Here is a 27,929-nt window from a genome sequence, read left to right as displayed (position 1 = left end):
AAATTGCTTTAGAATTTCTTCATTGCTATCTTATACTTGTGTATCCTAGTTAAGGACTCGCAAACGAGTTGGAATACCCTATTTAAGCTTAACTTATCAAATCCTTTTATAAGTTTAAACAGAAGTCTCTTCTCCAGGGCAAAAAAAGTGAGGCAACTGGACACGAATATTAGCACCTTCAGGAAAGCAGGTGGTAAAATACTGTTTGTCCTCTTGGAGAGTTCTGAGAAGTTCCTAACTCTGTTCAGTGTATCCTGCTAGCCCTGGTTTCATCCCGGTAAATCTACATTGTATTTTCTCAGTTGTTACTATATCCTTCTTGGCAACCAAAATAGGACATGGTGTTCAAATAATTCATGAGGCTAATTGTTTGTACCTAGTGGGCAAGACCAAAGTTCCGCAGATGGTTGTTTTGATTCAGAAAAAACAGATGAGGAAGAGGAGCAGGACGATGATGAAGACGAGGAGGAGGAGGAGGAAGATGGTGAATCTATTACAGATGAAGATGATGAAGATGCGATTCCTGCAGTAGAGGATGCGGGTGTTTGGGTTAAAGACAATGGACAACCTGATCTGAAACTGGATGATCAAACATCATTTATGGGGGTAAGTTTGATTTAAGATGGGGTTAGATGTATTAGTTAATTGGATTTTAAAACGTAACCGTTCTAATTTTCTTACTGGGTTAATAAGTTAACTGATATGAGTAAACTGATTATCTTCATAAACTTACCTGCCAAACGACCGCCTCATTTTTACTTGTATTTAGTCACCTGTATCGAGAACAACTCATCACAGTTGCCAAGAAATTGGGGGGGAAAAAGGAACTTATTTTAGCTGGCAAAGGCTTCTGATATCTGGCTCCATCTGTTTAGGCTGTTTGCTTTTGCAGCTATTTCTGTTGAAGAAAATCAGTGCACGCAAGGAACAAATGCTTGTATCTCCTGTGTGGAAGTAAATGGCAAGCAAAGTAGCATTGTTACTTATCTCCTGGAGCAAGTTTTCCCCCTGTTGACTCTTGAGTAACTACAACAGGGCATTCAACTAAGCCACACAAACCAGGAAGGCAATGATTTTAATCCATGGTCAGAGATTAATTGGCTGAACCCGAGCATTGGCACTCTTATCCATTTGCTGTGACTTATTGATCTACTTTATTTACATATGGAGTCCTGTAGCTCAGTGGTTAGAGCACTCGCTTTGCAAGTGAGAGACCTGAGTTCAATTTCAGGCAGAGGGCGAAACCTCGGGCAAGTTTCCTTACTCCACACAGAGCCTAATAATAATCCCTCCAAAACCAAAAACAATAATAAATTGGTCATTTTCAATCTACGACTGTTTGTGGGACATTGCTGTGCGCAATTGGCTGCCGCGTTCACCCACAAAATATATAATAATAATAATCCTTGCATTTGATATAGCGCTTTTCACGTCGGGAGGACGTCCCAAAGCGCTTCACAGAACACACTGTTAAGTGAATTGACTGTATATTTGTGGGCGAACGCGGCAGCCAATTGCGCACAGCAATGTCCCACAAACAGTCGTAGATTGAAAGTGACCAATTTATTATTGTTTTTTGTTTTTGGAGGGATTATTATTAGGCGTGTGGAGTAAGGAAACTTGCCCAAGGTTTCGCCCTGACCTGCCTGGAAAGCAAAAGAAATAGGCTTTGAAAAAAACAATATTTGTTTTATATACAGTCAATTCACTTTACAGTGTGTTCTGTGAAGCGCTTTGGGATATCCTCCCGACGTGAAAAGCGCTATATCAAATGCAAGGATTATTATTATTTTTTCTGTCCTGATTGAGAAATTTGGCCAGTAAAGTTAAATGCTTCCAAATTAAGGTTCACATGTGCACAAACCCCGATATGACAGCATTCACTTTCCAGACACTTTGGAAATTTCAGATTGAGTTGCCTCTTCACGGATGTAGCTGCTCTTTTCCTTCCAGGTCTGTAATGATCACCAGTGATGGTAGTTACCAAAGAGTGTACATGCTGTTGTGATCAGGGTCATTTCATTGCAAAAACCCGTATCATTGCAGCATTAACACCCACAGGCAGCATTGGTGTATTGAATCCAGTGTGACGAAGCTGGAGATTTTCATTTTGCTTTGCAGAGTAAATGAGGATTTGTCTTTGTGATTGCTATCTAGTAACCTCTGCTGGAAATGTGCTTGTACTTATGCCAAAATAAAATATCAAGCTTGGCTGCAATACATTCAAATAGCCTGCTGGCACTCCCTGTTCGGGTTTATTGATTGCTATCTGCCTGACGGGAGCAGACAAATAATCCAAGTTGTATAGAAGCCTGAAACACTGTTACAACAAGAAGCTGTTATGGCGTATTTACTCATTACAAGGTTCGGTTTGGAAGCCACTCAGGAAGGTTATGGAATCCTGTTGCATATTGGTTAGAGAACTTGCCTTACAATTCTAATTAGAATACAATTTTAGGGAAGCAAATTGAGTTTTTAAAAAAAAATTTAAGCTTCCTTTGTAAATCTATGTATCTTATTTATTTTGTTCTCGACTGTAAATGAAATATGTATATATTATTCAAAAAGTATTTTTTTAACACATTTTTCCACAGATTCCCTTCCTGCCTTTAGACTTCAAAGACGATGATGGCTCTGAGTCTGACAAAGATTACAGTACTGATTCAACCCAAGGTCGAGGCTATAAGAGCGCCTTATCTGAATGTGATGCTTCTGACGCTGAATCGGATGCAACTTTGAAACCTAAACAGCAGAAAGGACGTTTTTCACTTCCTTCCAGTGATGTGAAATCTGAAATTCCCATAAAGGCTGATGTGGTTCCTCTGGAATCTGTCCTGTCATCTGATGTGGACCCTGCCAAAGCTGTCCTGTCATCTGATGTGGATTCTGGAAAAAGTATCCGGTCAACGCCTGATGTGGATTCTGGAAAAAGTATCCCCTCAACATCTGATGTGGATTCTGGAAAAAGTATCCCCTCAACATCTGATGTGGATTCTGGGAAAACTATCCCATCAACATTTAATGTGGATTCTGGGAAAGCTATCCCATCAACATCTAATGTGGATTCTGGACAAAATATCCCATCAACATCTGATGTGGATTCTGGACAAAATATCCCCTCAACATCTGATATGGATTCTGGGAAAACTATCCCATCAACATCTGATGTGGATTCTGGGAATGGTATCCAGTCATCGTCAGATGAGGATTCTGGGAAAGGTATCCCGTCGACGTCTGATGTGGAATCTGGGAAGGATATCTCGTCAACATCTGAGGTGGATTCTAGTAACGGTGTCCTGTCCTCTGAAGCAGACGGTGGGACAGCTGTTTTGTCATCTGAAGTAGGTCATGAGAAGGATTTATTGTCTGATATAGATCCAAGGAAAGCCAGGCCACGGTTCGACTTGGATCCTGGAAACACTTCACCCTCGCTGACGTCACCAACAGCACCTCAGGCAGTTAATGAAAGGTAAGAAATTGACTGAGAAAACCCCTTACTCTCTAGATTATAGCTATTTTATACACATTCCATTGTTCCTTTACCAGACATTAGTTCGGTTCCTATCATATATAACTCAAATGACATTGAGCTACTCAAACGTTGGAGGATTTTCATCTAATCCTTTCTTATCCTTTGAAAATGTTAACAATCCAAACTAAGCCTTTTACTTGTATTCAGCATTTCTCATTCATATGCAGCTATAATCATACTGTTGCATGAAGATTGCAATCATTTAATAGGTTGTATTTTTTTAAATATTCAGAAGAACATCTATTATTTTTACAGTAATCTAATGCCTGCTGAAACAGAGTGTGCAAGCAATGATGGCAAGGGTCAAGAGGCCAAGCAAGTACAGCAGGAAAAGAACGACAAAAAATGGGAAGCGACTTTAGAGGTAAGGACACTGAAAGGGGAAAAACGGGCAAAATGTAACTTGTTTTGGCACGACTGCTTGTGGGACACTGCTGTGCGCAACTGGCTGCTGTGTTTTGCTCACAAAATATACAGTCAATTCAATTTGCAGTGTAATACTGTTACGTGCTTTGAGACATTTTAAAGACGGGATAAGGTGATATATCTAATGCAAGGATTATTATTTGTTTGAAGTCAACATAACTGGCATAAATTGCAGGAAGTTAACATTAAAGGAAAGGATCTGGTGGTACAAGTCATCTTTAAAGGCAGAAGCTTCCTAGCAGATTTGATTCTGTGTACTCCAGAAGTGTATGATATGATGTTGCTGTGCTAACTCCTTCTTGGTTTAATTGTCTATCACTTTGGGAGCTCGATCGTGAAGAATGACGATTTTGATGGGATGGCCAGTTGGCAGATATTCAGTACAAGTAGCTATTTACAGAAGAACGATAAACAAGGAAACAGGCTCTTCAGGATTTAAATAAATGTAGTAGTTTTATGCCATTACTGAATCATTGGATTCTGCGCAGTAAAAATACTGCAATTGTCAACTGAACATACTTCTTTAAAAAAATCATTAAACTGGTTATCTTTCTGTAATTGGAAAGAGATAGAGTATGTACACAACATAACTTGCTATAAATTCATCCATTGCATTTCATATAATTCAAGACAGAAACTTAAAACACTGTTTAGTTACTTACCACTGGGATAGTGTTAACCATTCCTTGCATTTTGTAGTCCTCGCAAATCCGCACATTTGGAGATTCAGCTGTGAACTGTAAGTTTTCAGCTTAATGCTTCACATGTGTGTCTGTCTGAGTGAGTGTATATATAGTGATCTCCGATGACACCCTCCCACACAATTTTTTATCAAGCATACAGACACAACCTATGCAAATGTTAACTGAAACTTGTGCGTTAACTTGAAATGCCAAACAACTATCCCCACTTCATTTGAGGGAAACCCGACATGGTGGAAGTTTTGTGATGTAGTCAAATGACATCAGACAACCAAAACCAAAGTGCCCTTTTGGTATTTTTTGGTGACATTTGAAAACCACAAAGTGGGTGTGTGTTTTTTTTTCTTTAAGTGATTCTTTGTGCCCTGCAGTTTCTCACAACATTGCTTTATGTTGCAAAGGCATGCAAAGTCTTACTAATTCTAAATTTCAAAACTACTCCTGTGTCTTCCAATTGAGATGACTAAGTGCCAAGGTCAAAGGTCAGCTCTGTAAGTCTACAGCCACATATCCCTGAAATGATCTTTCTTTAAATATTGAAGATCTTCTTTTGGGTAAAATTATAAAGGTTCTGCACTTCCTCAAATCCCGATCCATTTATCCACAATGAAGGCTTCTACAGAGCACTGTTTCTTTGGAAGGATTCAGTGCAGTGATTGAAAGACCTTTCTCACTAGGTAATCCTGTCCGTAGGAATCTGCATGTCAGCTCTGTTTGAAGTTTACAAGGAGGTAAACAGGGTCTCCTTGGAGCTGAGCCGGTTGCAAGGTGACATACTTGGCAAGAGAGTGGCATTCTCAGTTGTCAAGTTTCCGATCCAGGTGGCTCCGCAGTACATTGGGGCACTGCTGATGACAGACAAGCCAGACTGGCTAAGGGACTGAACTTTGAGGCTCATATTATTGGGAGACTATACTATTCTTCCCACTTGGCTCCTATTAAACCTTCAAACCAAATCCCTAATGGATAGGGTGTACCTAGATGTAGAAGTTGCTGGAAGTTATCCAGGTATTGCTCTCGATGAAGAGCTGTGCGTGTTTTAACTGGTTAAATTCCTGGAATATTTTAGCTGGAATATCCGCACACTAATATTCTCTGGAATTAGGTAAGCAGGGTGTATTCTGTATTTGAGGAAATTACAATGTGTAGGTGGAATACAAATGGGGAACTCTCTGTGGTTTGGATACTCTTTAGCATGTTGATTCACATCCACCTGGCTGATCCAAAAAATAATCACTTGCTGAAAAGAAAAAAATGTATTGTAGAAATAATGTATACCAACACACATTTATCTTGCGACAGTGTTGTCAAAGTCAATTCTGCAATATAAAAGTGAGATTTGTTTCTGGTGGTGGTGAAGAGCAAATTGTGAGAGCGAAGCTGAGGTTTCAACTTGCTGAAACAGCCTTGAAATGTAGTTTAGGTATGATATGGTTAACTGGTCTTCTTCCAGAGATTAAGCAAGATTGGGACTAGTGAAAATGTGTTCTTCACAAATTATCTCCAGGGCTCTGGATTTATTTCAGCAGCAGTGTAACAATATAAATGACAATAAATCAGGTAAGATCGCAGCACTGGGGATATCTGACTAGTTCTGAAGCATCTTGCAATATAAACAGTGCAAAGGTTGCAAATGCTAATTCTTGGCAACATTTGCATTGAGAAGCAATGTTCTGTACTGTGGTCAATTTATCATTGATGTGTATGTTCTGGACTATTTTGCTCGATCTTAAACAGTTAGCTTTTCAGGTTAATAACCTTTTAAGTTTTTCATTGCTGAAATGTCAGTATCCTGCTCACTATCAGTGCAGCACTGTGATCACAAATTTGGAAATTGGTGCTTTGGGCTCTGGATTGTGAACTTCAGAATTGAGCATATGGGAGTGGGTTGGAGGGGTGGATAAAAATTCACTAAAAGCACCCAATTAGCAGAATAGCAGTCCATAGTTACATGCAGCATAAATCCAACTTTACTTTTCTGGAGAGTAACATGAACAGATAATAATAATAATCCTTGTATTTGATACAGCGCCTTATCACGAGGCGTCTCAAAACGCTTCACAGGACATACTGTAAAGTGTAGACTGTATATTTTCTGGGTGAAATGTGGCAGCTAATTACGCACAGCAGTATCCGATATCATAGTATCAGATCCTTTGTGATCAGCAAATTATTGGTTCAATAAAAGAAGTGGCCTAGGATAGGGATTTAATAGGAGCTGAAGATAAAATCCCGTGTTATCAAAGCGAAAATAGTTTTTATTTAAACTGTTTACCGATAAATGTTAAGGCTTTAACATGTCCTGTTTTGTCACAGGTGGAAGAAAGATTGATCAGAGGCAAACTGAAAGAAGCCTCCGAAGCTTTGATTACTTCTAATTTTAGGAGTGCTCAGGAGAGCTACCTGAACGCACTCAATCTAATAAAAGAGAAAAAGGTAAAGTTCCAGTGTGGAGATTTAGAGCGGTAAATATTTGAAGACCGTAAAATCAATCTGTTTTTAAATTTGCAACACCTTTTTCATAGTGAGCGAGTTCTGTCACAAACTATTTTTCACGTCGATGATGAATGAAATCTAATTCTTAGCCGTTAACATTATTTTAAACATTCTGACGAGAGTAACCAGAATTTTTCAAAAATACTAAAAACTTTTTATTGGAGACGGGTGAACACTTACCTCAGTGAGGGAATCTCTCATGTCTGGACAGTAACTCATCACTCTGTGTTCATCTTCAGAGCAGGCAGTTGTTAGCAAGTTTTGATGCTGAAACGGCTTGAAATCAGCTGAGAGAAAACATGATCCGCAGTGCACATTCTTGCATTTGTGACTTTTTGAAGCTCTTTTGATTTAATCCCTTGAGGACGAGTGGAGTACTTTACACCAAAATTCTTTTGAAACAGTTTGTACAGATGTTTCTTATGCTGCTGTGATTCCAGACCTGCATACTTTTCTTGCTCTCTATTGCAGCATAGAAATTAACAGCAATGCTAACAGCAGTCTTGACTTAAAGCCTTGATTTTGAATGGTGCGAAAGGTTAATTTTCAGTACGCACCTCATCACTTTTTATCCTCCTTTCTGCTGTGGGTGAGGGTGCATGGTTTCAGTGTTGGAACTGGCCACTTTGCTTGTGGTTTGATGAAGTAATGAATTTCATGTATAAAGTCTAGTTTTTAAGTCTAGACTGTCACAAGTCTATGATGGCTCTTAGGAAGCAATATAATTTTTTCCTGGTAAACGTCTTCTGAATCATTGACTTAATTTCGTAATAGTTGCTGAGGCTGTGCCAGTGAAGTTGTTATGATGTACACTATTTCAATGCAAATATAACATTCTGGTTACTTTATTCTTTTTTTTTGTTCTGTATCATTTCGGCATGTTTAATTACTTTGGGTTCATGTGTTTTTGTAAACTGAACTCCACTTTGGTCATTTGTTGCCCAACCAGGAGGGTGAAGTGTTTTGAGATGTCCTCCTGACATGACAGACACTCTAAATATATATTGTATATAGGAGTCTGAAGGTTTCTGAATTTCAAAAGATTTTTCCTTACAGGTGTATAATTTGACGACTCTGGAGTACATTATTATACAGTATGCCTGTGGAGTGTCCTTCCTCGGGAAAAACTTAATTCAGGTGAGTTTATATTTTTATATATAGGAAAAAAGAGGGTCTTGCCACAGAGGCCCGTTTTTGTAAAAATTCAAATAGCTGCAAAGAATTATAATTTTGTTTCAGTATTTTTTCCTTATTGAAAATTATAATGGCTATCTTATCCACAGGTTATTTTTTGTTGCAATTTTTAGGAGTTAGCTGTGCTGGCACTCGACCATGGTTGCATTGTTTAAATCCCAGTATAATGAGTACCAGTCTACAAGGTACTAGGGAGATGTATCTTTTACAGTTATCGTTGAAAGGTGAAGGATATGCAACGATTAACCTGCAATCCTGTGGTTCAGGATTTAAGGGTTTCTTTTAGGGTCATTTATTTCAGTTAATTCAGGGCCATTTGATTTCAACGTGTAGTAGGTAGTTTTTCAGAGATGATGAAAATACATTTATTTCAATGGTGAAAATACAGTTGGTTGCAAAGTATGCTGAAACATTGCAACACTATAGCAGGTGTTGTGACACGCTTTGAAAGAAAGGATGCTAATTAACAAATTATACCTCTTTTCCATAGGATATTTTGGAGGCTGAACGGCATTTTATGAAAATGCTAGAAGAGTTGAATGGTGCAGATTTCCGTCACTTCATCTGTCTACCATATTATGGTCTAAGCCGTGTCTACCTCAAGTGGAATAGGTAATACAGTTCAAATCACAAAAGTTGTTGGAGTAAAGGACTATTCTTGCTTTTAACCCAATCTTTCCATGTTTCTAAAAGCAAAATTGAAAGATGAAATAATTGAAATGCTGTAGCATGTGAATTTGGCTTGAGCTCCACATCTTTCCTGATCAGATGGGGATTGATCCAAGGATAAGAGGAGGAAGAGTGTTTAGTTTTTGTACTTTAGCTAATTTTAAGAATCATACATTTTACTTTATCCATTAATCATGTTGTGCACCCACAAAATACCACCACTTCACAGTGCGACGTTTCGACGATGACAATGCAAGGATAATTATTATTATCTTTACTTTTCGTTTTAGACATAAAGAAGCAAGGACAACGCTAGAGAAGTCTCTTGCACTGGTTGACAATAATTTAGTCCCAGGGCTTCAGGTGTGGCCAAGCACTGATACAATTATTGAAGAAACTAAGGATGGAGTACTCAAAGTAAGAAAGCTTCATAATACCTTTTTAGAGTAAACTTGTACACTGGATAATCTAGACCCGTTGTTAAATAACTTAAGGCTGTGTTAGTATTGCTGCACATTTTCAGAATAATGCTCAAACTGGCTATTAAATAAGCTTGTGTTTGAGTAGAACGTTCTGTACCGTGCGCTTCTATCTGGTGAACTTTTCAGCTCGATTCTTGGTAGATAAAGCAGGTACATCATATTCTCTTCTCTGTAATTCTTCTCACCCCAGACTTTCCATCAGCAGAAATGGGATTCTAACCAGGGCATTTATTTAAGCAAAGACTTGCAGCCGTGAAATTCATTTGGTTTGAATCTTTTGCACTATATTTCAACCTAGGAGCTGCTGGACTCCCTTCTTAAAGAGTGTTGGTTCCACCCACGCCCTGATGCCGTTTGTCATTATGAGTTGTGTCATATGCACAACATCAAATGTAATATTTATAGATCTGATCCGGATTTCAAGGTAGGAGTTTTTTGATTTATGCAGTGGTTCATGCGAATGTAAGATTTTTTTGACCTAAAAAGTAAAATTAAATCTAAAACCGTCTTCCCTATGATCGTATCACAAATATCACCAGTATAATGGTTGACGTTATATCCAAATGTTCTTAATCCGAATGTTCCATTCAAGTCAGTTATACATTATATATAATTGATCCGTCATGTTACACTTTTTTTTCAATAATGTCAGATTTGAATCATCTTTTTAATGAAGATGTAAGATGTCAGTTTTGTTCGTAACCCTTTTCCCAATGTTCAATTTACATGTCCTTTCCTTCATTTTGTATCTGAAGGGGTTTGTTCGTGTGCATTGCAGTCAGAATTGTCGCATTGAGTATCACATATACTGCTGGAAGCGCTGCAAAATTAAAGCATTCCAAGACAAAATAGAAAAGGTGTGTACTTGTACATTGTAAATTGTTTCTTCATTTTATTGTATAGTTTGAAGAATTAAGAGGGAGAACTTTTCATTTAGTTATTACAATGTTGATGGGGTAGCACTGGTTAGAAGATTCTAAAAGGTTAAGAAACATAGAGAGTAAGCTGGAGAAAGTGAACTTGTTTGTCTTTTGATGGTCAAAATACTTTATTTTGCCTCCCAAACAGGGAAATGCTCACAAATTACATTTTGCTTTTGTTATAGGAAATCCTTGGCTTTAATTGCCACACACCAGACTGTGTTGGCTGCATCTGGAAAGTGGACATTTTTCAGGATTCTCGTCATAAGATTGTAAGCTTACATTTTTTTCGGTCAGCTGTGCATCTGACACATGTGGAAACCCATTGCCCATTAGAGTCTCAACCTATACAAACTAAAGTAGCCTATATTTGTGCCACCAATGCATGGGAATTTCTGGCATGGAGTATAATTGCACACCGGGAGGACTTTCCAGAGGACTTCCCAAAACATTTTCCAACAGGATTTACTTGTGTGCATTTGTTTGCAGATGTGGCAGCCCAATTGCCCATGACAATGTCCCACAAACTGCCATAAAATGACCAATATTTTTTTGGGGGGCGACTGTTGGCTGGGAGACCGGGAGAAACTTTTCGAGTCTTGACATGGGATCTTCAACGTCCACTTGAATAGGCAGGTGGGACCTTAGTTTAAAGTCTCATCTGAAGCACACCACCTCTGCAGAACTGCATTGGAGTCTCAACCTAAACTGTGCGAGCTTAAAGTCCAGATGTGGAGTTTGAACCCATATCCTTCTGACTTAGAGGCAAGAGTGCTATCACCTAAGCTAGACGCTCTCAGGGGTGATGCACCCTTATGAAAATCTGGAAAGCATCAGGCAATGCTTGTGCGTTGGGGGGCTGCTGGAATTTAACCAGCTAAAGCCACATAGTTTTGGTTTTGCAATAATTTCCTGCAGAGTATTAGTCACCATATTAGTGTTTGCAAGAAAACATCTTTCAGGGGAATTTTAGACATTAGTTTATTCACTCGCTTAATTTAATTTTTCAACATTTATTTAAAGTATTGGATAAATTTACATTTTGTCTTCCCAGATTGAAATTCCAAAGCCGAAAGAAAAGAAAAATAGCCAAAGCACAGGTGCTAAGCAGTCCTCTAGCAAGTAAGTTTCTGAATATTTTTAGTTGCCTGACAATTTTTTGGGTGTTGAAAAATTCAGTATTTCTGTTATCCAGCTTTATAAAGATGTGAATTCTGTTTATGCTTCTCTTTAAATCTATTTTGGGATGCCTTCAAAATAAGATTTTTATTTTAGATATTTCAAAATACATTTGCGACTGGCCAGATCACAATAAAATATTTTGTTTCCATCCTGCACATCAACAAATACAACAACAAAATTACTTTGTATAGCGACGTTCACATCAGAAGGACGTCCCAAGGCGCTGGACAGTCAATGTTTCAAACTGCATTCATGCATTCTTCATAATTCAGAGCCTTAAATCACTAGATCATCCTTGTCGCTTTCTCTGAATCCTGTCCCAATTTGTAGTGTGGTGTCTAAATTGTAATGTCAGAAATTGTGTGGAGAATTCCAAATGTGAGCTCGGTAATAATTTTAGATGCATCTGGGAATTTGGTTAGTGATCAATACCCGTTGACTAGACACTTTGTGTTTAACCAAATGTCACACCCAAATCCTTTCCCACCTGTCCTTTTGTTGAATGTGTACTGCTCAGTATACTTTACTTATCAAAAGTTATATTTCAAGCCTACTCCTTTATCCAGCTGCTGCAATACTCCGTCTTTCTGATCGCTGTCTATTCTTTATGTGTTTTTAAATAAAAGATTCAGTACTGCGGATATAATTAATTAAAAATATTAGCTAAACCTTGATACTGCTAAATGAATTTTGCACAGCTTGACTTATCCAAGTAACAGATGGCACTGGGTACATTTTGATCTGATATTATGAATAAACATGGTAAACAAATAAGTGCATTAAATCTTTTAATGTTGCTTTTAAATAAAACCTAAATGTAGAGTTAGTCATTAAGTGCAAAATAATTCTAACTCCGTGGATGCATAGATTTTACAATGAAGTATGTTACTTTTTTAAATATCTATTTATCCTCTAAAAGCATGAGGAAGATTGGCAGAAAAAAAGAAAAGAAAAAGAATCAAAGTCTTGGAAAAGCACCATCTAACATCCAACAAGAACAGTCTGGTGAGTAATTAACTACCGTTCCATATGGAAATTACTTCTGGTCGATGTCCTTACCTGATGATGTTAATGTTCAGTTTTTCTGTTTCTGGATTATTTGAGGATATTTTCTCAATTGGCAAAATGTAGTTATTTGAGGTGATTGAAATTTCTCCCCCACCTTCCCCAGAAAACTCAAATATTCACAAGACCCAGCATGTGGTTACAGAGAGGGTTCTAACTTCACTGGAAGCAATAACCTTAATGTAATCAGGTCTTGGGCATCAATGGAATGTGGTAGTGAAAAGAAATGGGATTATTTTACCTGGAGCAGGAGGGAGGCAACCATTTGTTTTAATAATTAAGTGGGTGTAAGATTAGATGAGATAACCATGTTACCAATTTCAATATGAAGCACAAAATACTGCAAAAAAAACTGACATTCATTTATGGCACAATCGTTTTGGAAACTAACTAATCTTGCATGATGCAGTTGAAGCCATAAAATGCACCTTTAGGAAACGATCAAGTGACCGATCAAATGTAATCTGATTTGATATTTGATCTAGATCTAATGCAAAATAAAGCTGGGTTGATGTGTTTTTTTCAAATAGATACCTTGAGCAAAAAGACTGATCGAAGTGAACTGAAGGTACAGTAAATCTGACTTATCATTCTTTGTTCTCAGAAACATACATTGCTGTTGAACTCGAGTAAATGTGTGCTGATAACTAACACTGATTCCTAGTAGTAGACAATTAAAATTTGATACTGAGCTTCTCCATTTCATGAAACGTAACGATATTTTAGCTTTTCTGATTAAAGTAGGAGTAAATTCCCTCAGCTGTGTATAGAAAATGGAACAGATGCCATTCAGCAGAGATTCAAAGGGGGGGAAAAAAATCATGGAAAACAAATTAAAAATAGAAAATGCTGGAAACCACAGCTGGTTGATCAGTATTTGATAGAAGCCAATATTTAAGGTTCGACCTTTTCACCCTTGTATTTTAGATTCAGGTAAATCTAGGAACCTTCTTGCCCAGTTATCTCCAGTGAAAGACTCTTAGACTCCGAAATAAGAATCTGTGTTCATCAACAACTTGCCTTTACATAGCATCCTTCACGCTGAATGGAGTGACCCTGTTGAATCCCTTTATTATTTTAAAAAACTTAATTAGATCACACTTCAACCTTCTAACCTCGAGGGAATACAGATTTTTCTGTCAGCTGGCTATCTGAAAAGATTTACATGTGTTTTCAAGTTCGGTTGTTTTGACCTGACTGCTCATGATCAGTGTCTTGATGCTGCAGCACATACTCCGCTGCGCTAAAAGCATAAATCTTCAGAGTTCCTGTCTTCGCTTTTCCTGCTTCATTTTTGTGTCGAGTTGAATATATCAAGAATACTGGGAACGTTTGACATTTGAAAGACCATCAACTTTCATGTATATGGGTCTTTTCCAACCTTCCTCTCATTTCTCTTCTTGACCTGCTACTATTAGGACTTGCTTATTTTCTGAACTGTTTCTTGGCTTTTATAACTATTTTTAGGTGACTCTTGTTTAATAAAAGGTTCCAAATCCTCAAGCTTGTGAAAGTGCCAAAATCTCCGTCTCTACTTTCGACTATCATTGGGTTTTTAAAATCTATGCTCAGCATCATTTTATCACATTTTCTTGTGAATGGACAAATAAACAGTAGGAAAATACCTATTCTGAAGCCATATTTGTACTTGCTGAACACATTCAGATAATTGGCAGTAGACTGCACTTGAACCTAAGAAGATGTACTATTCGGATAGAATCAAAGTCTTCTGATCAGAGCATTTATTTCTTTACTTGTTTTGAGCACGGAATTGCTTTTTCATCTCAACAGGATGAAACCTTTGGAGCCAGAAAGAAAGAAATCAAACCCAAGGTATTTTAAGTCCTTCCTCATTCCTAGTGTTTGCTGTATAAATTTTTCCCCAAAATTAGAGGGAAGTTGCGACCAATGCAAGGATCGTTATCAGCCTCGTTGTAATACGTTCATTATTGTTCCTGCTTCACACTCAAATTCTGACTTTAGGAATAGCTTCTTCTCCCTCCTGATTTTTGCCCATAGTGGATTTGCGTTCTATAAATCATGCAACAGAATTTTGCTGTGTGCAAAGACACAACAGGTTATAAAAAAGCACACCACTTACAGAAAACTCCAGATAACTTAGCCTGGATTAAGTCGTTCGTCACTATCACTTCCAAGTTATCACGCTGTCGATATCCTTCCCATATAAATATGGTCACTCCTCTTAACATGTAATCCGTTGCATTGTAGAAAGCCTTGTGAGTGCTTACAATGTAAAATTCATTGGATAACTCGTCCTATAACATGGCGTCTTGCATCACCTCGCGTGCTGACTATTGTGGGCACTCGGTGGAGGTTGGGCGCACATGTCAGATCGCAGAGGCCTGTGGTCTATTGGAGGGCTGCTGTGTCTTCCCGTCCTATCCTGTGACTGGTGCGGAGACTTAGCGAGCGTTGAGCACGCATCCTCAGATGCTGTGTGCGTGGCGAGCGGGCTGGCTGAGCAAGCGAGAGAGAGCAAGGCTGACCACCCTGGGACCATAAAGTGAGGTCCAAGGGTTAACTCACCACATCGGATAATTCATCACTGGGGCCCTTTTCTCTTTGAATGAAGAGTTATCTAGTTTAATATATTTTAGTGTATGATGTGATTAATCAGTGTGGATACTTGCTTTTATTTTATCCGGTCTGGAGGAATCGGGTGCCAGTCTCTAGACTTTGTTGCAAAGTAATGGGAAGCCAAAGGGGGATTGAAATGATCTGGACTGCTTGTACATTGTGTTCATTATCTGCAAATACTTAATGTCAGCATGAAATGTGGGTGGCACTGCACCGGCCACCTGATTATGTAATACTTCTTTCAGAAGCATATTGTCGTAAATATGTTGACACAGAAATGTATGCAAAATAATTGTTGTTATTGATGCTGTTTATATTTAGTTGCATTTTGATACTTTCAGATTGCCAATTTTTATTGTAAAGTTGGTAAATATTTGTGTGGCACTTGATTTACTTTGACAATTCTGATCTATTCCATCTTCCCTCCTTCCCCCCCTCCCCCACACTTTTTGCTCCACTTCCGACATTCAGAAATTTTCAGGCCCTTCAAATGAACGGATAAAGAATGACAAAAGCTGGTAAGAATCATTTCATATTGGAAGGCAATTGTACAAATATGGAGAAGGTTTGCAGGAATCCTAAACCATTCCTGAGTTTATTCTTAGGAACACATTTAGCTGCACCCTACTCTAGGCAAATGATTTACTCGAGTCGGAATATCGCCTTTTTTTTAACACTACATTGAGCACATTTTCAGCTGTACGTCAAGCCGGTGTTCTGTTTTTTTTGCTTATTATTACCTTTCCAACGTTTTTCCCCCAAGAAAGCCTGCTTCTCCTAAGCCAAAACATATACTTGTACAGTTTGGCCCAGAGGCTTCAGGTTCCTTTCACTTGATTGATAAAAGTTAATTGGTAAAAGCCTACAATTTCAGCCAATCTTTGGCAAATAAACTACTGCAAAATAGGGCTTAAAGTTTACAAAGTAGAATTGCTATGAAACCAATCCCAGCACTAGGACACTAAGTGGAACAAACCACTCCCACCCCCCACCTAAACACATTCCATTCCTAATCAGTGTTTTGGGGATCTCACAAGCATTATCCCATTGTGTTGTCGAATTTAGCACTGAATAATTTAGTTAATTGGAAATAAATGTGAATGGGTTGACATTTTCGTGGGTGATAATTTGCATACCTATTTGACTTTACTTGCAATAAGGAACATGAATGTTTTGGGAAATTCCACCGTTGAAAAATTCTTCATGAGAGCTTTTCAATGGCATGTTAGCACATCCCTGAAGTTGGCCCTCGTCAGAAATGTAAATGTGATGTTAAAACTCCCAATTTATTTCCATTTTGTGCTGAATCAAATGCAAGGATTTTTAAAAATTATTTTCTGGGCAGAAAGTGCTTCAAATCAAGATTGTTGTCTTGATACCATTGGTACCATTGATGTGACCACTTTGAATCTCCTTATTTCTGAAACTTTTCCTGACGGTGACAGGAAAACCTATTTCAGTTCACTGCTGATCACCTATTATTTGAAAGAGAATGGATATTGGATATGGTGTAAAAGCAGTGGTGTAAAAACCGTGATTTATAAATTGTATAGTCGTCTAAGTTGTACATTCAACCAATTCCCATTCAGTTTTCTATCGAAACCACTTAGATTTCTTTGCTCGACTCATATTAATCATTTCTGAACTCGTACTTCTGCTCCCTTACCCTCGATTACTCCCGCATTTACCAACAGAAAATATCATTTCGACTTTATGAGCCTTTCCTTTCACACTCCAAATCCACAACTAGGAGACTCAATGTGGGTGACACAAGGGATGCCTTTGTGGGAAGAGAAAATATCAATATTGATGCTGTAGATGGTGTCATTGTGAGGGCTGAGACCGGCGAGAAACATGTTTACTGTCTATCGGCCTGTGCGTGACCTGCTTTTGGGCTGATTTGTGATATTGGCTCTTTGCTCGAGTGCTTAGGTTTGACTGATTTGGACTGGGATCCACCTCCTCAGCAAGTCGGCTTGAATAACTTGAGTTGAAAGTTTAGCTGACATTCCATTTTTCAAAGCTAGAAATAATCGGGACCAAATCTGTGTTGAATTACTTCTTTACCCAGAGAGTGGTGGGAATGAGGATCTTGCTACCACAAAGACTAGTTGAGGCGAATAGCACGGATGCATTTATGGGGAAGTTAGATAAGAACATGAGGGAGAAAGTGGAGCGTAAACCAGTTGGGCCGAATGGCCTGTTTCTGTGCTGTATATTCTATGTAATTCTTCAGTCATTATAACTCTTTGAAATGACCTTCCTGCACTTAATCTTTCAGCTCCATGTCTAATCTGGATGAAACCAGTTCCGTAGGCTCTGAAAATCTTGATCTCTGTCAAAAGGCACCAAAATGTGAGGAAGTGAAGTTGCGGAGTTCAAGCATCAAAGCCTATTTGGATCATGCTTTTGAGGACCAAATGCAATTATCTCCATTGGGGGTTTATCCGGATAAAAAGAGTAAATGCAACACTAAAGCAAACGGGCCGTCACCAAAGATTGAAAGATTAGCGGATGGTTCATTAACTGCCCACAAGGAGTCATCTGCACCGCATTTCCAGCCTCATTCTCTCAGTGTTCCTCTCCATTCTGGTTTATTCATCCAGGACCAAAAGAAGGATGTTCAGGTTAGCAAACCAAAGCATATTAGTCTCCTGCAAATTTCATGTTAAAATAGCTATCTAACTGAGGAATTCAACAATGAGATAGGAACTAGAAATCTTGCGAACCTGAAATTGATGTGGCTATGAATGACTGGTTGACTTTAGGAATATGGACAAAATTATCATCCTGTTTGAACTCTCCTGGCCAGTCAAATGGTGCCAAAGAATGAATCTTGTGAATTTTAAATAAACAGCTTTTAAAAAAAAAGGGCTTTATGAAGAAGAAACATTTTGGATTAGATTCTACTTTCCTGTGTTTCCAATCATTGAATCGCTCTCAGCTTATTATCTTAAAAAAAAACCTACATGAGATATGTAGAAACCCATTTTTTTCTGCTCCCATAGTAAAATCATTTGTGTATTAAAACATTAAGTGGTGAGTAGTTTTAATAAATTCTCAGTAATTGTATTTCGTACCATTTGAGAATTCTACAGAAAGATGTCATTTGGTTTAAGTTACGCAGTGAGATTGGTGGGAAATGTTCTGGAAATCCCCTTTCAGACCAGATTGTTTTTGAAAAATAAAGGTCACTTTAATTTAAATACAGATTGGTGACTACTATGGTAAAAACTACAGGATTCATTTTACTTCTGAGGGATCTGAAGTTTTAAAACCAGAGAATTTTTTTAAAAAAATATTGTTTTCTCCACCCCCCCCCATCCCCAGATTATATGAAATATATTTTTTTTTCCTCAGAGTACAACGTTTTGCAATGCTGAAGTCCTCACTGACCCAATAAAACCATTTGAAACCAGAGAGGTAAAACTAGAATCATAAAATTCTTTGTTAAATCTCTCTACTGATACTGCACTGTATAAACTGCTGGGTTTTGCTTTCTAGAGAACCTTTCTGCACCTGTATCACGAGAGGATCCAGCTCTTACAGAACTATGAGAAATCGGAAAGACTGTACGTCCGATTAAATTCTGAAAATCCATTTGAAATCCAAGCCTCAAAAGAAAAGCATGAGCAGCTTGTGCTCAGGGAGGAGGTCAGTGTCATTTACTCTGATATAACTGGTGCTGGTCTTGTACTCTATTTTGGGTATTGTCCAATATCGATTTGCTTCAGTTGTTCCTGAATAGAAGATGTTCATCCGAAGTTCTGTGTTTCCCCCATTGAGCAGTGAACCCCGTAAACAGCAAATTTCTTTCCATTGAATTCTCCTGTTCTCTTGGTGTGGATGCGTATTTGGAACACACCATTATAAAATGCACACATCTCCCTCTCTCCCCCCCCCACTTCCGGCTCGGGGTCGTGCTCAGCCACTGTCAAGCGCTCTACGATGCTACCCAGCCTGAGAGACTCTATAAATGCAGGTTGTTGTTACTTGGGTACCAACCCTATTTGGTTTTGGCAATGAGTTTCTACTTGTAGCCATCACTATAAAGCTATAAATTACGATTTAATTTTCTTTTGCAAATCCCAGAAACTGAACTGAAGCGCATTATTCCAGTCCTATTATAATGCACGTAACTGTACAGTCGTGTGAACTTGCTTCTAAGGCTGTTGCATAAAGGTAGCATGCTGACTTCTTACAGTCTGGTTCAAATCTATGTGCTAAAATGGCCAACCTCATTAGGTGAGTTGGGGAGAGCTATGAGCTTTTCATTGCACAAAACAAACGCATGTGGTGCATATATCGGGTCCAGGCAGAAACAAGAAATTCTAGTATTCGTTTTGAAAATGGAGTAGCAATTTTTGAGATCTGCAGAAATAAACACAATACTATTGAATGAGAGGAAGTTATTGTTATTGAAGTTATTGTGTTTCAAGCATAAAGTCAGGGACGGGTTGTTAGATTAAAATCTTGTGAACCTCATTGTAGCTTTTGTATGTGTCACAGCAACTTTTCTTCCCAATACTGTCTTTTTCTAAAATATGTACTACTGCCTCTATGTAATAGAAACTGAGAGAGAAATTCACAGCAGCAAAACTGCAGTTGGAAGAAACGAAAGAGAAAATGAATCATAAAAGAAAGCTTCAGTTACAAGAACTCTGCGAGGCACAGGAAAGGTTTAAATCTGTGAAGGATAATTGTGAAAGGTATGGAGTGTTTATAATTAAAATCCTGCCATTTGATATAGTGCCTTACAGCAACAATAGGGATTGTTGGCTGGGGCATCCAGAGGAGCTCCTCTCCATCCCGCAGTCCTTCTGCCTTGCCCCCTCCCTTACCTCCTTCAAGACCTGTTTCAAGACCCTCCTCTTCGATCACCTTCCTTTCTCCACCCTCCCTGATCCCCAGCTCGGATCCGAAAAACTGATTATCCAATGGCTTGGGACGATCTCCCGATCTGAAAGGTGCGACACATATGTAATTTTGTTGTTGTTACTTAATGCCATGGATTCTTTAACATCCATCCAAAACAGACAGGACTTGGTTTAACATCTCCTTAGAAAGATGGTGCCTCTGACTATGCATCGCTCCTTCAGCGCAGCATTGGTATGTCACTCTGGACTATGGGTATAAAGGTGCAACCTGGGATTTGAACCTACAAACTTCTGTTTTAGAATAATGGTACCATAATGCTACCAGCTGAGCCAGGGTGACCGCTTTTATCATCACTTGCTGCCTAAACTTGCTGGTCTCATTTGAGAGGCTGCTCTGGGTTCTGTGTATGATGATAACTGATTTATCTGCTTAAGTTAAGGCCTGACTTTGGGAATGCTATGTACTGTATGTTTGACTGTTGAAAAATCTGTTAAAATTGTGAGGGGAATGGGAAGAGAGCTCTGCTGTCCAGACAAGCTTTTCCTTTCAATTGGAGTACGCTAAGTGTATTTGGTTAGTCCAAAGAGCCTCCTGCACTGAAATGTTCAATGAATTGAGAACGTGAGCGAAATTGTGAACATAATTACCATATCATTTTGCACTAAATGTGTTGTTTGCAGAATGAAAGCATTTCACATCTAGCCAAGTGTGCTACAATACTTTTTTTTTCTTTTTAGTAACAGGAAACATATTCAGGAAAAAGATACACAAATTCTGAAGCTGAAAGAAGAGATGCAGAAAGAAAGGTATTCTACTGGTTGCCACTGCACACCCACAATGTTAAGAAGTGTGCATTTAATGTTGGCGTATTATAATTGGGTAATCCAGCAGATAAAAATACATTGTTCCTTGTTCATTCAGTCTATAGATAAGTAGACTTCAATCTAAACTTGGGGAAATCTAGGGCAACACAGTTCCTTCAAAGATTTAGTATTGTACAACCACTTGCATTTATATAAGAACCCCTCATGCAGGGTAACGTCTCAGTGTGTGTGTGTACAGGAGCCATATTACTCTTGGTGTCTTCCCCACCACTACTTTATTCCTTCTTTATTTCGGAAGGGTGGCTTAGTCCTGCCCTCGCCAGCTTCTCTTTAAAGCAAAGCAGAAGTACAAAAAGTGGGAAAATAAATAAGGAACTCATTTGTACACAATTATTAAACAAAACTGTTCCAAGGCGCTCTCCTCCAGCCTCATTGGAAATTTTCTAATTTTCCCTCCTAATGGGAAACTTAAAGTAACTTCCCGTTTTTATATGGTGATCACACTTCTTTCAAACAATAAGGTTGTAGGTTATTTAATGTGATATTTGTACTACATTTTATACACTAAATCTGCATTCATGTAGAAATACTGTATGAATTTGGGCTGAATAGTAAATCACATGAGCCTCAGACTACTTGGAGAGGAATGCTCACTGCTGGTTATGTTGACTGACAATGGTGAGCGATCCAGTACATTTTTGTTAATATTTCAATCACATGCACAGAACTTTGAAATCAGGAATTATTTTTCAACATCCCCATAATCCTGAGTCTTGGGAAGTATTGACGGGGTTTCCAACTCCATGTTGCTTTACTGCTTGAAGCCATTTTACTTTACTGTATTTTATACACTACCAATGTGGAAAAATATTGGAACATTTAATTTGATGAAACAAAGGTGTCAGTAAAACTGCATTTTCACCATTAACCAGGGGAGAACAGCTGTTAAACATACCAAGCAGAGCAATATTTTAACCCTGGAACATTCTTACTTGTGTAAATATGATAGTGTTAGTCTTTGGGATATCTGTGCCTAAGTGTGGGTGTCACTTATTGATATTAGGGCCAAATGGGCACGGGATAAGAAGAAATTACAGAAAGTTCTTCACAAGCAAAAGGAAAATTGCAGAGATTCAGCAAACAGAATACATTCTGCTGAGGTAGGTGTTTGAATAATAGATTATGGCAATGTCTGTGCAGCCATCTAAGCTGGATGAAATTGATATTTATCACTTATTACAATTTCACACTTATTCTTGAATAGTGAATATGGTTCATTAGATGATCACCTAGCAGCGATACTGTATTATAATTTAGTGTATTCTACTTTGTACAATAAAATGCTCAAAACCTAGAGATTAAAAAAAANTGTTATCCTCATTTGTGAGACTTGGAGGTTTAGACTTTTCCTTTTACCTGTTAACCAAAGCTTCAACATGTTAGGAGCGTTTCACCTACAAAATACAGTCAATTCACTTTACAGTATATTCTGTGAAGCGCTTTGAGACGTCTAGAAGACGTGATAAAGGGCTATATCAAATGCAAGGATTTTTATATCAATCAGTCAAGTGTTACTTAAGCTTCTCACTGGGGTTATTTAAAGGGAGTGATGCTGTCCTTCTGATCCTTCTGGTCCTTCTGATTTCATTCTCTGTACCACCAATTACATTTAATGGTAAGGTGAAACTAGATGTGTGTATTTTAGCCAGAAAATAAATGACATTTTTCTCACTTCTTGAAATTGAAGTCTTTATAAAATGTGGTTAAATGGAGATCAGACGAAGGAATAAGAAAATCTGGAGAATGTTTTCAGATACTTTGTATTGCATATTTTAATGTATGTTGCAGCCCAATTTCAGTATTTAACATGTTATATTTCATTCCATTGCCTGGTGTAGGTTCAGACTTCTGAATGGATGAAATACATAGAGTTGCACGGACCCAATCATTTGCTGAAGGAGGCTGGTGGAAATATGAAGCTTTATTCTACGCAGAACGCACAGTAAGTGTTTGAAAATTACAAGAATGTACTTCAAACAGATCTCGCCGTCTCATGCTGTACAAAGCCAGACTTGGAGAGTCTCAGAAACATTATTATTAGAATCGATAAGGTTTGTTAAGTGACTTCCATGCACCATGAAGGTTTTTTTTCCGCCTCCCCTTTGAAAGGAAGCAATACTCTTTTGATGTGCACAGAGATAACCTGTCCGTATAGACCAAATACCATGTTTCTTACAAAGTACAATATCAATCTTTTACCAAACGGAAGATAGTAAATTCCAAATGGATCTCCTTTTTGTTACTACTTGATGAGGCAGGGCCATTAATTTAAAACACAAATAAGATATTTCATATTTTATAAAACTCTAGCAGTTTTGAAATGTAAATTCTTGTAATTTTTTTCACATTTACATAGAAATATTGTTTTTTTGGATGCTGCTGGTGACGTGAGAGAGAAAAGAATCAAAGAAATTCAAGGACAAATCAATGTAAGTTTCCTTTACTATCACATAATCGGACTCGGGTGACTAATCTGAGGGATTACTCAAAGCCTATCATTTCTCCCACAAAAATATACAGTCATTACACTTTACAGTATATTCTGTGAAGTGCTTTGATACGTCTCGAAGACGTGATAAGGTGCTATATCAAATGCAAGGATTATTATATAAACACTACATTTTACTCTGATGTAATTTGAGATGTGTAGACATTATTAGCAACGTATCAAATAAAGAATTCTTTATAATTGGATCTGAGTATTCTTCCAAACTTCTCAGTCAAAGATGTACTATAAAGATATGTAGCCCTGGATTTCATAGAATTTGATTTTACTGAGCATTATATTTTCATTTAGGCTGCTACAGCTCTACCACAATACAGTGATGGAGAGTCCTACGGTACATCTTCCAGCAATTTAATATCATCCTTGTATAAGTCTAAATTTCAAAGTTCTAACTATTCTGCAAAACAGCAAAGAGCTTCAGCATCTCCAACACGATTGGACGTGAGCAAGCATGTTGTATTTGGTGGAAATTCTGCACCCTCGGAAAATAGCTGGATTTTACCAGGATCCAAACCTGCTTTCCTTAGGCTTGACGGAAGTGCTTCATCTTCAGTGGGAACAGACAAAGACTCCTACACATCAGCTGCTTGGCTTGCTAATCGTGCAAAATCTCCAAATGTGCCGCCAAACTTGGCCGTTGATCATTTGGACTATATCCAAAATCCTGAACGTAGAATGAATTATAGGATGTCTGCTGGTCAAGAAAGATTACTCCTCGACACATCTGTTCAGTTTTCAAATGGTAGACAGACTGGTGGTTTGGAAATACCAAATTCCTCTCTTTCATTTGAAACAAAAGAGAAAATCCCAGATATTTCCCTTTCTACATTAACCACACATGAGCCTGGAAATCATCAGAACCATTTGTTTGAGACTTCTGTGCCAGGAGCCAAATCCTTTGATACAGAGTTAACATCTTTACAATCTGTGCCACCGGGCATGAAGAATGAGGACTTTCAGATTTTACATGGACAAATGTCATTTGGTGGAGTTGAGCATACATTTCCTGATGCTGTTTTAAGAACATCTACCAGCAACATTACAAACGATGTTGGCTTAACCAAACTTACAGAACCAAGATCATCTTATCATGCAGTAATGGAACAACTTTTCTTCCAATTCCCTGGAACAAGCAAGTAAGTTTTATACTTATATCGGAGTCCTGTAGTTCAATGGTTTGGATCACTCGCAAACGAGAGACCTGGGTTTGATTCCCGTGAGGGCGAAATGTTGGGCAAGTTTCCTTACTCCACACAGCTCTGCTTACCTAGTAGTAAGTAGGATCCCGGTTGTTAGTCAATTGGTGGATTGCTTTTATGGGGGTAATAAGTCCTTCAAAAAAAATAATAATGAATTGGTCACTTCAATCCACGATTGTTTGTGGGACACTGCAGTGTGTAATTGGCTGCTGCGTTTCGCCCACAAAATACAGTCATTTCACTTACAGTAAATTCAGTGAAGCGCTTTAAGTCTCAGACATGATAAGGCATTATATCAAATGCAAAGGATTATTATTGTCTTTCTCTAGATAAAGCAACCCAACTCGATGCTGAGAAAAGTACTACAGCTTCAATTTGCCACCTTCCAATGCTGGACATCATTATTAGTCATCTCTTGTCGTTAACCTCAGAAATGCCCTTTCATTTTTCGTGTTCAGGTCCTACTGCTAAGGCGTGTTCACCATATGGATGATTTTGAGCAAAGGGATTGGGAAATTTTGTGTTGGTGTCAGTCTGACTCAGCTGTTGCACTCTCGCCACTTGAGTCAGAAGATTGTGAGTTCAAGCCCCACGTTAGGAACCCATGTAGTCTTTGCTGATACTCCAATGCAGTTTTGCAGTTCATCTGCATTTTAAGAGGTAACATCCTTTGAATGAGATGTTAAAACGTCTGCTGTTCAGGAGGATGTTAAAGATCCCATGGCACTATTCAAAATGAAGTTTATCCCAGTGTCTCCAATAAAATTGGTCACTCAGTTAATGGTTGTTTGTGTGCAAATTGACTGCTACTTTCACCCATAAAATACACTGTTTTACAGTATATCTGTGAAGGGCTTTGAGACTGGTCTCGACCACCGTCTAGACTTGACCCATTCTTGTAGACTTAAATCCAAATGGGAGCATCTTTCAAAAGCAAAAACCACTAAAATGTATTGAAAAATAAGAATGTAAGGTTGCTCATGGAATACTATTTTATTCTGAATTAATGGTGTGAATAATTTCAGATATACCTGACTGCAAAGTCTTAGGGAACTTGTAACAGCTTCTCACCCCCAGAAATGACCTAATTTTGTTAGATTTCTTGTAATTTGTTGGTAAGATGTAGTTATTAGCAGCATGAGTCTGATTAATTTGATCTTGTTTTTGTGCTCCAGAGATGTATTTCATTCGTTCATCAATAAAGTAAAGGAGGAAAATGGTGGCACGCTGTCAGGATTGTCTGTTGATGATCTTGTGAACCGTGTCTCTAACCAAGTTATCCAGGGCACATCCCACAGAGAAATGGTAAGTTATGCAGTGCAGGTGATTGCTGGATTCACTTTCATTTTTGAAGGATATCAATGTTTTGATTTTTAACAATTATTTGGCTGGAAAAAATGGGTTGCATAAATGGTGTTAGCTTTTCTAGTGTCTGAGCATATCTTTTAGAGGGAATAATCTCAATTTGCTTCTGTTGTCAATAATTCTAACCATCGATCAAATTGCTGAAGCTAGTACAGTACATGTTGGGCTGTGGGAACTTACACAAATATTTCAAACAGCTCATTTTAATTTAGTGATGGTCACCATAAGGTCTTGTGGACAATTCTTTACTTCAGTTGTGCTCTGGCCCTTCAAGCATGTATTGACTCGATTGTTTTGTTTGTTGTTGTCTACTTTTCAGGCATATCAATCACCTGCACAGCGCTCATCGTATATCCCCTCTCCGTACAACAACACTTTCTTCACCACCCTTCCTGGTCTGCAGTCCTTGCAGACTGATTCATCAGGGACACCACCAGATCGGTTCACTGGCCTCGCAAACTCGGATCCTTTAGGCCTTGAAACCTTGCCTCTGGGTGACTTACTGGAACTAGAGTGCTCTTTTGATTGTTTGTAGCAATGTGCTCTAACGCATATTAATTTAGAAGGCAAGCTGGTCTGTATGTCTCCGTGACCCGCATCGGGTTAACCCTGTATCCTTTTACTGTGAATTCTGGAATTGCAGTCCACACATTCTATTACAAAAAACAGTATGTCTGTATCTGGCTTCATCATGATACATTTTTCTCATTATAGTACTGAAAAGGTGTAAATCTGAGTTAATTGGTGGTGCTCTGATCTCTGAGTCAGATTTTGGGTTCAAACCCCATGTAGGGACTTCAAGCTCATTGTGTGGGCTGGTTCTTCAATGGAGTGCTGTATTACTGGAGATGCCATTCATCAAATGAGATGTTGAGTCCTGTAGCTCAGTGGTTAGAGCACTCGCTTTGCAAGTGAGAGACCTGAGTTCAATTCCCGGCAGAGGGCGAAACCTTGGGCAAGTTTCCTTACTCCACACAGAGCCTAATAATAATCCTCCAAAACAAAAACAATAATAAATTGGTCATTTTCAATCTACGACTGTTTGTGGGACATTGCTGTGCGCAATTGGCTGCCGCGTTCGCCCACAAATATACAGTCAATTCACTTTACAGTGTGTTCTGTGAAGCGCTTTGGGACGTCCTCCCGACGTGAAAAGCGCTATATCAAATGCAAGGATTATTATTATTATTATTAAACCCAGATCTATCTTCCCGTTCAGGTTGATTCCTGGCTACACTTCTTTTTCTACACGTGTTTCACAACGAAAAGATGGAATGCTGTGTAAAAATAAGGATATCAATTCATGTACTTGGGTTTGGTTATATTTAATAATAAACTGATACGTCGTCGATACATTCCATACATGTTTATATTATTCTTCAGGGTATTCACTCATTCCCCACGGATTCCCTTTTCAGCCTTGAACTGATACCGTTCCTCATTCTGTGAAGATTCCAATACAGAATATCTGGTATTTTGCCCTTTTTATGTTTTGGCTTATCTTATCCACATCTTTTCTCATAACCTCAAATCTTGTCCACTGTATCTCAAAATCCACCCCAACATCTGATGTGACTGCTTTGATGGGGATGGGCTCAAAAATCCTCAATTGTCCATTGATTTTCCACACGGCAATGGGTAGTTTCTTGTAAATAGATGCGACTTTGTGACTGGGGAAAAGAAACTGCTTTAATTGTCAACAGAGCTATTAACGTGATGCAGACTGTCACCCACTTGCATTCCTTACTCTGAAAGATTTGTATATGATCAGTATATAATAAAGAGGAAATGATATTTTTGGTAACTTAAGTTCCCCTTTTTCAATGATCTGT

The 27,929-nt window shown here is 38.3% G+C and overlaps 1 protein-coding gene across 1 annotated transcript in view; it reads left to right on the top strand.

The window, feature by feature from the left end:
- The window catches only part of LOC103180318, a 39,852-nt gene extending 11,923 nt beyond the window's left edge, over window positions 1-27,929 (top strand). Inside the window, exons 13-38 of the mRNA XM_007896104.2 lie at window positions 381-606; window positions 2,595-3,469; window positions 3,788-3,896; window positions 6,976-7,095; window positions 8,212-8,292; window positions 8,840-8,961; window positions 9,309-9,435; window positions 9,799-9,924; window positions 10,256-10,357; window positions 10,606-10,692; window positions 11,475-11,542; window positions 12,522-12,607; window positions 13,198-13,235; window positions 14,459-14,500; window positions 15,737-15,783; window positions 17,547-17,892; window positions 18,626-18,688; window positions 18,770-18,919; window positions 19,835-19,974; window positions 20,881-20,949; window positions 22,031-22,127; window positions 22,866-22,969; window positions 23,384-23,456; window positions 23,825-24,669; window positions 25,908-26,037; window positions 26,417-27,929. Of these exons, the coding sequence (XP_007894295.2) occupies window positions 381-606; window positions 2,595-3,469; window positions 3,788-3,896; window positions 6,976-7,095; window positions 8,212-8,292; window positions 8,840-8,961; window positions 9,309-9,435; window positions 9,799-9,924; window positions 10,256-10,357; window positions 10,606-10,692; window positions 11,475-11,542; window positions 12,522-12,607; window positions 13,198-13,235; window positions 14,459-14,500; window positions 15,737-15,783; window positions 17,547-17,892; window positions 18,626-18,688; window positions 18,770-18,919; window positions 19,835-19,974; window positions 20,881-20,949; window positions 22,031-22,127; window positions 22,866-22,969; window positions 23,384-23,456; window positions 23,825-24,669; window positions 25,908-26,037; window positions 26,417-26,632 (4,489 nt within the window). The 3' untranslated portion in view covers window positions 26,633-27,929. The remainder of the gene's footprint in view (window positions 1-380; window positions 607-2,594; window positions 3,470-3,787; window positions 3,897-6,975; window positions 7,096-8,211; window positions 8,293-8,839; window positions 8,962-9,308; window positions 9,436-9,798; window positions 9,925-10,255; window positions 10,358-10,605; window positions 10,693-11,474; window positions 11,543-12,521; window positions 12,608-13,197; window positions 13,236-14,458; window positions 14,501-15,736; window positions 15,784-17,546; window positions 17,893-18,625; window positions 18,689-18,769; window positions 18,920-19,834; window positions 19,975-20,880; window positions 20,950-22,030; window positions 22,128-22,865; window positions 22,970-23,383; window positions 23,457-23,824; window positions 24,670-25,907; window positions 26,038-26,416) is intronic.

Source organism: Callorhinchus milii, unplaced genomic scaffold (assembly GCF_018977255.1).
Source record: "Callorhinchus milii isolate IMCB2004 unplaced genomic scaffold, IMCB_Cmil_1.0 Scaffold25, whole genome shotgun sequence".
In the NCBI taxonomy this organism is placed as follows: domain Eukaryota; kingdom Metazoa; phylum Chordata; class Chondrichthyes; order Chimaeriformes; family Callorhinchidae; genus Callorhinchus; species Callorhinchus milii.
The sequence above is the reverse complement of the archived record's forward strand: the minus strand, read 5'-3'. Positions and strand labels throughout refer to the sequence as shown.